A 13,872-nucleotide genomic window follows, 5' to 3' on the forward strand; every position below is an offset into this window, starting at 1 on the left:
CGTGAGCCACCATTTAAATGGCCGATTTTAAGCCGACCGACGCCGCCGGCGCATACAAAGCTGCCGGGGGTCTTCCGTGGATAACGGGCTGCACAGAGGGAAACCGAAATTAAAAGGGAATTCGGAATCCTTCCATTTAAGTTCGGGCCGCGTTCGCCTCGATCCTCCAATGGACATCCGGCGATTCTTTCCTGGCGCTCGTTGCGCTTCGGGAATGTTTATTGCGCCGGAGAAGATGGAACAACGTTTATTACGCGGCTGTTAAACGCTCCATTACGGACTTCTTAAATGTTTATGGGGGCTTCTCGGGAGATGTACGGAAGATTTGGAAGAGAGAAACAGTCGATTAAGCGAGCTCGATAATTATCGCGATTTTATAGCCGCACCCGGGAACTCGAGGACCAATTTGCAGTTTGCTGTTTTATAGTGGAAGTACGATTATTTTTTTTGGAAGCAAGACCAGTTTGCTATTATAAATACTACATATTTTATGAAAGAATGATGCAGCTGAAGATGAAAAGGACACGGAGGAGGATAAATTGAAGTCGGCCATCTTGGATGCAAGGCTCGAGGACCCTCCGCGCCGCGATCAAGTTCTTTCGCGAAGAAGAACGCGTATGGACACGAGCGTCGCGGTTAAATTCGACTTTCGAATTCCTCTTTTCGGCTTAAATTGGCTTCCCTCGTCCGGGAAACTTTCCGCGACAACGTCCCCGGGATGACTCGGCGAAAACCAGACGAAGAATTTCTGTCGCCGACGACCGGGGGCCCCGACTTAAGAACTTTCGTGCAACGAAAGAAGCAAGGACCAATCGATCGAGTCCTCTGTGGTCTTTCCAGACTTCCTCGAGTTACGCTCGTCGGGTACATTCTTTCCCCCATGGCGGAAATTCCCCCGCAGTACGTTCCAAACAAATTCGAAGTCGTATTTTGCGAGAAATGCTTCTTAACATACTTACATTCGTTGAACGGTTTCGAAATTATTTACGGCTTCCTTCTGTCCAAATTGGGATTTATATTTCGTGGGAAACGAAGTTCGATGGCCTGTTATTTTGGACAACGTCGTTCGAAGGTCGAGAAGAGGATCTCCGGGTACGAAACGGAGATCCTGAATGAGTTTTGCGGTGGTTTCGACGTGCCAAGTCGACTTGAAAAATTAGGAAGCAGAGCTACGACGTTGGGAGCGCGTCCCGACGCTCAGGTACGGCGGTGGGAGATGCACGGAGGGCGATGATAAAATTCCGGTGACGCAGGGGAGGGCCCGGGCGAAACGAAACGTGCAAATGAAGCCAATATGCGCAGATCTCCAGCCAAGCGGCCAACGACATTTCCGTGGATCCGCAGCCATCGTCGGGATTAAGTTTCTTCGACACAGCGTATCCGTCGGCGTCTATTTCCCCGTGATTCCGTCGATTCCTCCGGGCTAGATCGGTTCGATCCCCCGTGACGAGATCATGCCACTTAGGGGCCCATCCAGTTTGCTATTTCTTGTAAATATCCTGAACGAAATTTTTAAATCATTTCAGACCACAAAGAGCCATTTGATTTAATTCTCATCGACTTAATTTTAATCGACTTCGAAACGCGTTTACAACACGTGCATAAATTGGCCACCCGTGATCGGGCGAAGCTGATACGATAGCTCCTAAATCCGCCGGACGAAGTTTAAGTACATAAACGCCTGTCGTGCAATCCAGAGCCAGCCACTTTCGATTCCATAACAACGGCAATTAATTACAAATCTCTTCGATTCCCGGAAGGGTTACAAACGGCGTATAAACATCGCGTTTATTATCAAGTTTAATTACCCCGCTGGATTCCAGGAAATTGCCACCAGGGACGGGGTAAGAGTTAATTAATTACCGAACTCTGAAAAACAATGAAATCGAGACTGTTCTCGGCGACATTCCAAAAGGTTTCTGTCAGAGATCATCATCGAAAGTGCCACGGCTCAATGAATATTCCCAGAGTCCCTCGGCATCTCGGCGAAGCTGGCAGCCCGTTACGGGAAAGGTGCCCGGGAAAAGGGGTGCGGAGTTCCCCTTTTAGACAATACCACTCTCACTCTCGGAACTCCCTTCCTCTTTCGCGTTGGGAATAAGTTCTTTGGCGGAGACGAGGGTCGAGCCGATGTCATTTCAGATAAATTCCTCGTTGCTTTTCAGCCTTGTCCGGCCCGACGACGGGTCTCGAGCCTCTCCTTTTAGACCCGGTACCGTCCATCAGAGAGTCCACCGAAGCTCGAAAGCGCAGGAATCAGAGAAATTTACGCCGCGCGTAATCGAGTGTTCCCTTACGTGTCCCGCAAAACTCAGCAAAAGGGGTGCAACTACGCCGCGATATTTTCCATTGCTTCATCAGATGCCACCAGCGATCGCCGCCAGAGGGCTGCGCTCTTGACTCTCTCACAAGTGCTCGACTCAGGACAAGATGCTCCTTTCTCCTTCTCGAGAAAACCCTTCATAGGAATAAACGAGGTTACCAAAACACGCCCATGACAGGGATGAGGAATAATTCTGAAGATACATGAGAATCCTCGTTGTTGATGAAGGGAACCTCAACGGAGAATGATCACGAGAGGGCGGAAAAATAAGAACAAGAGTGTTGCTCGCGTTATCAGGCCCCGGGTATCTTTCAAACAGCGACAATTAACGCGCGGATAAGCAACGCGGCCGTGACTGGAAATGCAAACGGGCCGATGAATAGATACGCGGGCTCCCTATCCTCACGACCAATTAACTGTCTCATTCAGGGTATCTGGTGGATCTGGCTAGCATAGAGATACACACGGGCACAGAGGGTGCGTTAGCCCCGGACGTCCTCAAGTGCCCGGCGACGAATGCGACAGAGACGCGACGAGGAACGGAGACACGACCGTTGCCCGTTGAAAGAGCGTCGGGCTGAAAGGGGACGGCTCCCGGAAACGAAAAAAGGAAACGAAATTGCGAGCACGACGATGGGGGAAAGGTACGAGCGAGAGACGCAGACGATTAGATGAAGATGGCGAGCACGAGATATCGGTGGGGGGTGAAAAGAGACGCCGTGAAAGAGACCAAACAGAAAGGGTTACGGTGGAGGAAAGAAGATTGCGGGATAAAGAGGAGAATTGGGAAAGACAGAAGTAAGAAACGAAGGAACGTTGGTAACCGGTGGGACAGAGAGGGGAAACCGAGACGCAAAAGGGAGAACACAGTCACGGAGGGCGAATCGGACTCGGTCGGTGGAGGAAAAAAAAGATGGAGGGAGTGGGTAGGGGATGACGGGGGAGGATGAAATCTTGGTGAATGCCGGGTCACTCGTTTAAATAATTAAACGCGTAATTACCGCCGGCTGGAACACATTTTAATGAACGGTGCCTTTTCCACGGTCCCCCGCCCCTACCTTGCCATCTCTCCGTTTCCATCCGTCAGGCAACACCGCGTCCCAGCCCTGGAAGAACCTCGAGAGAAGAGCGTCGGGAGTCGTCGACCAAGCGACGACTCCGGTCCGAGACTTTAGAAAAGCGGAGTGGAGACGTTTGGAAAGCCAAGTCGAAAGTTCCGCGTTCCGCCCGTCGAGTTGCTGGGGCGGGAGGGGTGGTCGGAGAAACGGCTACAGACGCGAAACAGAGTGGTAACGAGCCACTTCTTTCGATCTTATCAACGATTCTGTGGACTGGTTTCTTCGAGCTTCGGTCGAAGGTCGGGGAATACAGTTTCGTCGCGATACGGATCCGGAGTTTAGGATATTGTCCGAGACTCACGGGGATTATTGAAATTTCGATCGTGTTTAATGTTCCCTGCATATCCTTAATATTTATCTCACCTCGATTCTTTCTTTTCGAACATTCATACTTTATTCTTTGCCTTATGCCTTACGTAAAAACACTCCATTTTAGGAAGCGCGATCTCATTTTATTATCAGTCGCGAAAGTATTTATTTATGGAAAGTATTTATTAAGTATCGTTTGTAACGGTCTGTGAGGACCGTGGAATAGTGGTTTATCGCGAACGTTAGGACGTCGGGAGCAGGAAAGGAATGCCTTGAGAGCGTTACGTGTAATATTTAAATTGTGTCTGCGAAATGAGACGGCGTAACGGCGTGACGACCGACTTGACAGTGCTATTAAGAGCAATACCGTACCTACCTGTCAGATCTGGGAATAAATGGAGCAGCGACGGAACTGCTCGAGCTGAAAATGAATTTCCGGATGCGGCGCTAATCTTATCTCCGTCGGAGAATTTATCTCGACGAACGTCTACCTTTCTTTCCCTCGAAGACCAAGTGAATCTACGACGTGGCAATAAAAGGAACAACAACCGCAAATAGACATCGTATAGGCGCGCGTTCTGTGGTTCCAAGCGAATCGTACGTTGGTTCTACGAAGAAATTATACTAACGATAGTAACGGACAGGTAGAATCAGTGAATCTGATCTGCGTACATCGATAATAGTACGAAAAACGTATCGATTCGAAGGCGCCGTCGTCGCGAAGAATAATAAAAGATTTTATGCCCGAGCAAATATATTGAAAGTGTTACGAGAGTCAGTCAAGATTCCGAAAGTACTACTAAAACCGAGAACACCCTATATGCTATATACCAGAGCCTTCTAAACTATTTTCACACGTGATCCCGGTAACCTTTGCAATTTACTTCAACCCGCATCTCTGATTCGAATAAATAATAAAGCTAAAAATATCTAAGAGAGTTCTATAAACGTAGTAACTTTCGAGCCGCTAACTCACGATGTTAGAAATGTATTCTGAAAGCTTCTTGATAGTTTCGGTAATAAACACGCCAAGTATAATCCCAATACGATTAACGATTCGAACGTGCGCGAAGGAAATTATAGCGCACGTAACAAATCGAGTTCCTCGTGGTGTGAAACAGCCGCTATAATCTCGATCGCGATTCTTTGGACGGATTCCGAAACTAAGTAGAAACTTCGAGCCATTACATTCTCGATTTACTCTGGAATCGCGGGCGTAACGATCGGTAGAACGTCGTGGCATCGTCCCGTCGATTTTTACCCCGTGAGAATTTCCCGCGTCGGAATCGGGGGAACGGATGTCACGTCGCGGCGCGGTGATTTATAACTTCTGCATCGGCCAGCCCGCCCCCCGAAGGTGTTGGTAAACAACGTCGGGATCCCTGAAAAATCTCCCGGCCGGAAGAGGGAATTTTATGCAAACGCAACGCGGCGGAGCGACTGCCCGTCCCGTTCTCTGTCGCCGCGATTCGATTTTATCGTTAAACAAATACTCGTCGCCGGGCGAGCTCCAACGACGGCGTTTTTCCTTACGGAGGTGATTTATGGATCCCTGGGAAGATTAATCAATTCTCAGTCCCCGTTCCCCGCCCCGCCGCGATCGTCTGAATTCCGTCGCAATTCCACGCCGTTCGAGAATCGGCGAGTAACGATGGTAAATTGTATCGTGGACCCACCTACGACGGTCTGGTTCAAGAAAAATCAAACTACACGGATGAGAATAAATTTTCGTAATGTCTAAATTTACTTCCAGAAACGTTCTCCTTTGATTGATAATCGTTTGCCAATGATTGACGCAAATTGCTTGCATTTACCTTAATTTTAAAGATATTGTTAAATATACTGTTTATTTACACCCCCCAATATATCGTTTTAAAGTTACGACCGATTCCTATCGACGATAAGGTCGCAAATCGAGAGTGACTGTGGGTTCCAAAGGCTAAACCGACAATTCGACGGCCGCCAGGGTTCGTTTAAAATTGTAAAACTTCAAACAAGACAGAGCCCCTTCAGCGTACCGCATGACGGAACTGGCGTTATTATGCTCCGGCAGGGCTGGTTGTTCTGAAGTTCGAGTCTAACCGAGATTTTCTTTTCGGATTTCAGTGCTGACGGTGCCCGGCTACGACGTGTGGGTGAATAGATCCCCCGTGATGGAGGGATGCAACGCTGTTTTATCTTGCACGGCCCTGGAAGACGTCAAAGAACATCTGACAGTCACATCCTGGTTCCGCGACGACGCCATTCTTTTACCTGGAAGCACGGACACCGGTAAGCATGGAAATAGTTTGCCAGTGAGACGCGTGTTCTTGTTCAGCTACCGATGGCGAATAAAATGAGAGAAAACTCACCGTAATACGAGCGGAATAGAGGAAATACGCGGGGGCTGTGAATATCGGCTATAGTCGGCCCGAAGAAAGAATCGATCTGCTAGAACCACTCGTCCCAATATAGAGAATTCTCCTCCCCCAGCGAAAGCGTCGAACCGACACCTGGACAAACAACGCTTTCCAACGCGTTGAATAAAATTAAATTCTTCTGTAATTAAATATTTACAATGGAACTATAGAAACGAAGTTTAAACTTACGTTTCACCCTGTGACTACCCTAATAGACGCCCGAGTAATTTATTTCACGTCGAAGGTTATTTTCATTAAAATTCGCCTTTCAATTCGCGTCCCATTATTTAAATACGTCAAAGTATTGTTACGTAATTTCTTTTAGAAACAATAATTTCGTTTGCAGAGTGTTAAACCGTGCGTGACAACAATAATTGTATACCATTGTAGGGTTTTAATACGGCACGCTGAAGTAACGATATTTACATTCGTCTGTGTAAAACGTTCCCCGGCGTTCTCGTATCGCGTTTGTAAATATACAGAGCGAAATTATTGGAACACCCCTTAAGCGTGGCATTCTACAAAGTATTTCATAAAGCGCGCGACCAAGTACTCTCGAGCTACACCTGAGAAATAAACCCCTTTGAAGCGCCATCTTTTTGCGCCCGAGGAATAGTTGACTTTAACTGCTGGAAAACTGGAGCGCGGTTCTGATATTAAAATTTTAATATCGCGACGGCGTTTAATATACATACATCAAAAAACTTCGCGGCTTTTCGGTAACTTCTATAACGCGTTTAGTATTTTTTATTCCCGTCCCGTTGTACAGGAATCAGCAGACCCGTAAAATAAGTATTCTTTAGAGCACGTGCAAACTGCGGAAATTCACGTTAGGATTTCTTATTTCTCTTTTGTTGCAATTCGGTGGTTAGCGTGGAATTTGATATCGAGACGATAGGAATCGTGGAAAATGATATTTCCCGGGCACCGGGAACGCGGAACTTGGTTCATTTATTAGTCCAGGCAGTAGTCGCGTATTAATTTTCTTCTCCTTCGCGCAACAATTACGTAAATTCTCATCAAGAACGCGAACGGAAATTCAGCGAACGCCGTGAATGCTGGCATCGCGAGCATCATTTATAATCTTGCCGGAGTGGCCCGTATTTGCTCGACACGGGGATGCATTATGTTACAATGATAATCGTAAACAAGTCACGCGCACGCGGAAAATGCAATATTGATGGCACAATACGCGTGCATCTGGATGGTGAATGAGCTGCTGCCGGCGTCGATAATTAGATTACTTCCCCCTGGTTTATCCGGATGCCGCGTCAGAGATTTCTTATTTCGTGTCGTTGCCCGAGAAAATGAGGTCTCGCGAAAAATATCACGAAAATTCGCTCCTCTGTGACACGGGTATGAATCGTGGAAGTTGTAAAAAAAAAATGAATAGTTAAATTTTAACCTTCCCCGGGGATCGCTGTACATCCAAGACTGGCGAAATTTTATTCGAAAAATAAATAACTAACGTACAGCTCTTTATTAACGACGGCCACTATATCGAACAATTAAATTTTCATCCAATCGTTGGGAAATATTTTGTCCCACAGCTGAAGTTTTCAGTTTTATTCAACGAGCAACGGATGTAGATTCTTTTTATTTATTATTCGTATATATTATAACGAATTCTTGCAGTCACGAGAGCGAAGTCGCCTTTCTTTGTCCTTAAATTATTACCGAACAGCCTGGAAATAAATGAGAAACCGCGTTTCCTTCGCTGGTGGAGGACCTCGCAAAAATGGGGTAACGGAAAAAGCAGCGGCGAAAGTAAATAAGAATCTTTCGACGAGTCCGCGGTACTGGTTCTACCAGCTTCGCGAATTTATCTGTTGGGACACGGTGATAAATCGCTTCTCCGTGCCGCAAAATACTAAATACGATAGAACCGGAGCCGAAAGAAAGCACGAAAACATTCGTTCCGATACGGAGAACCACCCTCGAGGGAAGAGGAGGGTTTCTCGATGACGTTCGATCGTCGTTCCTCGGCTTAGGAGATCGACGCTGGAACGAACAAAGAGAAACGGAGAAATGACAAAGGGCTGTGGAGAAAGAAATTAGGGACGAAATGGGAAAGATGATTGTATTTGAAATTTTAACGGCAGAAGATTGTTCAAAATTGTTTTACTCGACAATTGTTTGTATCTTGCTTTGCAATAATAAATAATCTCGAGTTTATAGAAAGGAGATTGACCGATCAGACGCACCAGTCAACCTCTCAAATCTACACAGTAACCACTTCGAGTAGAATGGGACTGTCCATGGTCAGACTATAGAATAATAATGAAGTAAAGAATTTTTTTCTCGAAAGTGCGTAAAATTTCGGGGGTATATATATTCACCAAAAATGATTGTAATTGATCCCCGTAAATGAAAATAATTTTTTTGGAACGATTTGAAATGTTTCAATTTCGCCGAAGGCAGAATAAAGGCAGAATAAAGAATCTTTCATACTCAAAGAAGTAAGGTGATAACGTTTCTTATACAAGTAGAGCAAGTTCCCTGGGAGATGCAGAACGAGGTCTGTTTAATCCCTTTTATTCGGGAATAAGGGCGACAGAAATGTTTCCTGCAGTCTGGGGGAAAAGTCTTGAAAATCCACGTCGTCCAAGGAAAATTTAATTACCGCGCACTTACTACTACTTTCGCATAGTTCGGGCAACTCCGAAATTATTTTGCGACGAGTACACCCTCGTTCCGTATAATAAATCCCTCCCCGCCCTCTCTGTCTTTCTCTTTTTCCCGGTTTTTGTCGCGCAGGAAGTGGATCCGCGCAACCTCAGCCCGTAACCAGCGATCCGGTGTTTGCAGTTGGGAGCCCTCGTATCGTGTACGACCGTATATTACTATCTCGTCGTCGTGTCCATGACGATGCCCGCCTCTGAATATTCCCTCGTGTTGCCCCGGGATTTCCATATTTCTTCTAGCGTTTCCATGTTTGTTTTCGCCATTTCCCGATATTAAAACGCTCGAGTGGCGCGACCTACGTTCCTGCCGCTCTGCTGGCTCCGGTGTCTCTCTGTGCCCTTCGACTTCCACGTTATTGTCGCGACTCCTGCGGGACTGGCGGCCGATTTCTTACGGAACCGGAAAAGGAACGTATCCAGCAGATGTCGCGTTCCTTGCGCCGAGGGGCGCCGGTATTCCATATTGGCGATTCGATATTCCTACTATCTCTCAATTCACGAACATCCACCGACTCGAAGTTCCTCCGACGCGCATCGAAAGATGATACCAACTCGGTTGCTTTTATTGAAAACGTCTAACAATTTAGAACAGACCTTTGTATCGACACGGGAATTTTTATTAAAATATAACAAATTCATACCTTTTCTATTATAATTTTAGCCCTCATATATAACGCAATATTCGTTGCTCGACGAACAAATGAGTGTTTTTTTTTAATACTGAAACTATTTGTTTAACGCAAGGCGCGGCCAGTCGAATAATCGAATTTTTGTCCGAGGTTTTAATTCGTAAGCGCGCCTGGAATCGGCGAATAAACCCGGCCGCGGGTGAGGGTGGCGGCATGTTTCCCTCGAGGGTGCTTCGAGGGCTGTTTATGGAAAGGCACCGACGAAAGTCTCGCGCCATAGAAAATGAAGTTTGAAGACCGGTCTACTCTTTTTTTCCCCGAGACTGTTTCGGGGATTGTTTACGCGGGGCCCGTCGATGAAAAAGTTCCACGCGTCGGGAATAAACGTTTAAACTTCTCTCAGACCGTCGGCGAATACGCGCGCGGACCGGGAGCTTTTTTTAATCGAAATTAAATTGTCTCCCGCTACCGTGAGCCAGAACGTTTAAATTACGATTTAATCGCGATTATTGCGCACGGAAAACAGTAGCCGGGAAACGATTGAATTTACGTTGGAAAAATATTGACACTCTTTGCTAATTTTTTTACCTTTGCGAACGTTTAAAACGTATTAAAACGCCGAATATATACTGTTATAAACTCCTTCCACTATTCTGTTTACTAACGATAATTCGTGAGGAGATATTTAGAGAATTGTTTTTAATTTCTTCATTCTTTTAGTACACGCTATATAGCGAAGACCACGAATTCTTCGCAGATAAAGAATCCATAACGCAATTATGCAAATAAAGTCGTGAGCAACGTGGAGTACTGTTCCGCAGTGTAGCAGTAGTAGAGCCGTACCATTAGTCAGACCAGTGTCTGACTCTCGCAACGTCTACTCTACTGCGTCGATTCGAACGGTAACCGTTTTGCATAAAATATCGCCGTCCGTACGTTTCTTCCCCAAAGAAGAACATTCTCGTCGCGAAAGTACCGTGCATGTTCCGTTCTTTCAACGAATACCCCCGCTATATTGAAACATTCCTCGTATCGGCGCTTCAGCTCGCGAAAACTCGAACTTTGCGTTTTATTACCAGACGACTAACTTTGATTCTCTTTGGAGGGGTGCTCGGGGGTGTCTGAAAAGCATCCAGCGAGTCTGTCGACGGGAAAAGAGTTGAAGGAACGCCGGCGAAACGGAAAAGAAAACTCGCGAAAGCCGACAGATCGAGGACGCGAAGCTCCCCCAGCTTTGTCAATTATCCCGATTCGAACTTAACGACCGTCGGGCTCCGGGACGAGGACGGGGCCCGTGCGCCTCGTCGTCGTCGTCGACGGCAGCGACGATGAAAAACAGACGAGGGATTGTACAAAGGCATAAAGCCGGAGAGGAATGCTTCAGCGGCTCGCAACGGGGCTGAACGCATTCGCGACTGAAACTCCTGAATGACTGCATGCACGTGCGTGTTCCGTTGGCTGAAAAACCGGAAAAAGGGTCGAGCACCTATTTCCGGCGCGGGGACGGGCGGGGTAGGGGTGCCGGAGCGGGCCATTATTAAAAGTATAAAGCCACTTCCACGCGCTGCAACAGCGAGCGGGAATTAAATGGAAGAACACGACGATCTTCCCCCGGCCGTGGTGGTACAAGAATTTTGAAACATCTCGAATGATCGAGAAAAAGCCGGAGGGAAAAATACATAGCTAATTTTGCTTAGAGCATACACGATACCGTTAAAGGTACCTTCAAATTTCGCGCGAAACACCTACAGCAATTGTTTGTAATTCATTCCTTGCTAAGAGAGCGGAATTTAGAGTATGTTACGATGCAGAATAATCGCCATTAAGGGTTGAAACCGTGTTAGAATAACAAGTGGAATACAGCGAATCTGTTTGGACGAGTGAAACAGGTTCATGGTTGGTCGGACGAATGAAATAGAGGCTATCTTTGTTGAGCAAATGATAAATGTGGTGAGGACGTTCCACGGGCAGATAAGTAGAATAGATTCCACCGGTGTCAGGCAAATAAAATAGCGTTAACCTTAGCCAGATAAATGTGACAAAGACGTCCCGCGGATAACTAGTAGAAGAAGACCGTTTCTGGTCAGACCTAGGAAACTGGAATCACTTCTGCTCGGAGTCTTCGTGAAAAATGACCAACTAAGTTCGATCGATCCGATATTTCTCAGTTTCTAGCGAAATATTTTTCTATCCGCGTTATTACAGCGTTGGTCTCAAACGCGGTTACACTTGGCTGTGCAGGGGAAAAATAACGAATAACTCTCTCCTCTTTGAAACGGCACCGATGTATATCTTTGGAAAGCGAAAGAGCTTCAGTCGCGGGCATCGTTTCGCCGTTTCTAATATTTACCGTGGAACGACGTTAAATAAAGAAAGCGGTAAACACTCGCGCGGAAGGAGATCGCGCGGGAAAAGTATCTCTTCCCGTTAAACGCTGACGTAGAAATTGAAGAGAAGAAACAACTTTGAGCCATGTCGACGGTATAAAAAAGGAAGAAAAAGGGATAAAACTGTAATCATAACACGAGGTGCAAAGGGAACGGAAAATGAGGATGGGAACAAGAGGTCGGGATGAGGTGGGAGGAGGGGCCAAGTCGCTTTGCAAATGTGTGCAGACACTCGTATGAGCTCGCTGCTGTCGGAGGACGTCATCCGCCGGGCACAGAAGAGGGATTTTCAGGCGAGACGACTGTGCCCAGGACACCAGGAGCTAGTTTTAACCAGGGAATGAGATGTCAACATTACTCGCTCCCTCGCGAAGGAGTACCAATTACCGGACTGACAGAAGATAAACTTCTGAATGATTCAGCCTACTCCGGTCAATGAAGACGTTCAGTAGACGATGCTGAAACTTTCAGACGCTCCAACCTTCGATTTACAAACGCGCGAGCGAGACTTGCTTCGAAAGTTGACAGGGTATACGTCAGAATTATAGATACATATTTGGACGATTCTCCATAAACGTAATAGTTTATTTTTACTTAAAAAACGCAAATGTCCTACAGTTACTTGGACCTTCGAAGAACATTGTACTCTTAGGTTACTTTGGGTATTACGACTGACTTTGAGATTGAGATTGGCACCCAAAATGGGCACTTGTTAAGGGACTAGTTAAACTCTTGAACTCGGAAACTTCGAACTCGTAATTTTGGTAGTGAAGTTCTGGTAGTCTGAACTCGTTAAAATTACTCTGGAACTTCTAGCATTAAAGTTCCCATACGGGCCGTAGTTATATCTAATACTTGCCATTGTTATACTAAAATATATATTCCAGGACTGTAAAAATAATTATCAATCCTTTGGAAACCATCAGTAATTCTTGGGGCTTAATTCAGATTAAAAGAGAAGGAAATTCTTGTAGACTTTGTTGGGTTTTATTTTCTATTATACGGCGAGCAAAAAGTCTGGCAATTATGTCGAAAGAAACGGAGACGAATATATTCCAGCTCGTGCATAGCTGAGACCTGCATTTCGGATCAGATCGGACGAAAGGGGTCTTAACAAAGAAAGTGGAACCCTGGGTAACTGAGACGGGGCGCGTTTACGTAAAAGCTTCCACCCTACTTTGTAAAATCTTCGAACGCCCGACGGACGCACGTTCGCGACAGATTCTCCGGAGCACGTATTTCAATCGAACGGTTCGTTCGCTCGCGAAAGTATCCATTTGCCCCTCTGGCTTTCGTATAAAAGCGAATCAAACGTCGACGATGAGAATTTTTGGAGCAGAGGACGAGAGAAGCAGCGACAAAAGTTTCAACGGGCGTTGACGAGAACGAGACGGATACAAATTTTCGCAGGACTTCATGACCAAGTTTTCCTTTGAAAGTAATGATGGAATTAAACTTCATCAGCTAACGAGAGGCAAATCTCTTAGCAAAATACTCTGAAAATGATAAGAAATTAAAAGATTAAGAGTACTAGATCGCAGAGACTCGTGACACTTCCCACACTCGCCAGCAGAGATCTACGCTCAACTTTCACTTTTCTCGCAAGTGCTCGATCATGTATTCGTATATATTCCTGGATTGCTTCTTCCTAAACATACTTCTACGAATCTGAGGACCCAGTTCACCTAACGAGTAGCGAAGGTTCACCGTAAATGGGAACGAAGGTACTTTGGGTGGTCCTCGAGGGTAAAAAGCTTGTTGCGGGCCTATCTATTTATACGAGCGGAACAAGGTTACGCGATACATTTCCGGCCGCGGCGTCCATAAAAGGGAAGGGGTGGGGAAAAGCGTCGAGGGGTCGTTCGCGTTACGATTCCCTCTCGCATCCGGGGCGGGCAGGTACGTGCGCTAACTCCCCGGTTCGGATCGTCCTGTACACGCTCAGGCATTCATGTCCCATACATATTTATGCCGGTCGGGTGCACGTAACAGGTACGCCGTTCTGTATACAGGTATAGAAGGC

General features: G+C 46.3%; 1 protein-coding gene across 1 annotated transcript in view; it reads left to right on the forward strand.

Moving 5' to 3' along the window:
* Window positions 1-13,872, forward strand: part of LOC122398201 (Down syndrome cell adhesion molecule-like protein Dscam2) — an 89,647-nt gene that overhangs the window by 60,072 nt on the left and 15,703 nt on the right. The window contains exon 4 of the mRNA XM_043397880.1: window positions 5,857-6,021. Within this exon, the coding sequence (XP_043253815.1) occupies window positions 5,857-6,021 (165 nt within the window). The remainder of the gene's footprint in view (window positions 1-5,856; window positions 6,022-13,872) is intronic.

Source organism: Colletes gigas, unplaced genomic scaffold, assembly GCF_013123115.1.
Source record: "Colletes gigas isolate AHSC1104 unplaced genomic scaffold, ASM1312311v1 Colletes_gigas_Sc00011, whole genome shotgun sequence".
Classification (NCBI taxonomy): Eukaryota; Metazoa; Arthropoda; class Insecta; order Hymenoptera; family Colletidae; genus Colletes; species Colletes gigas.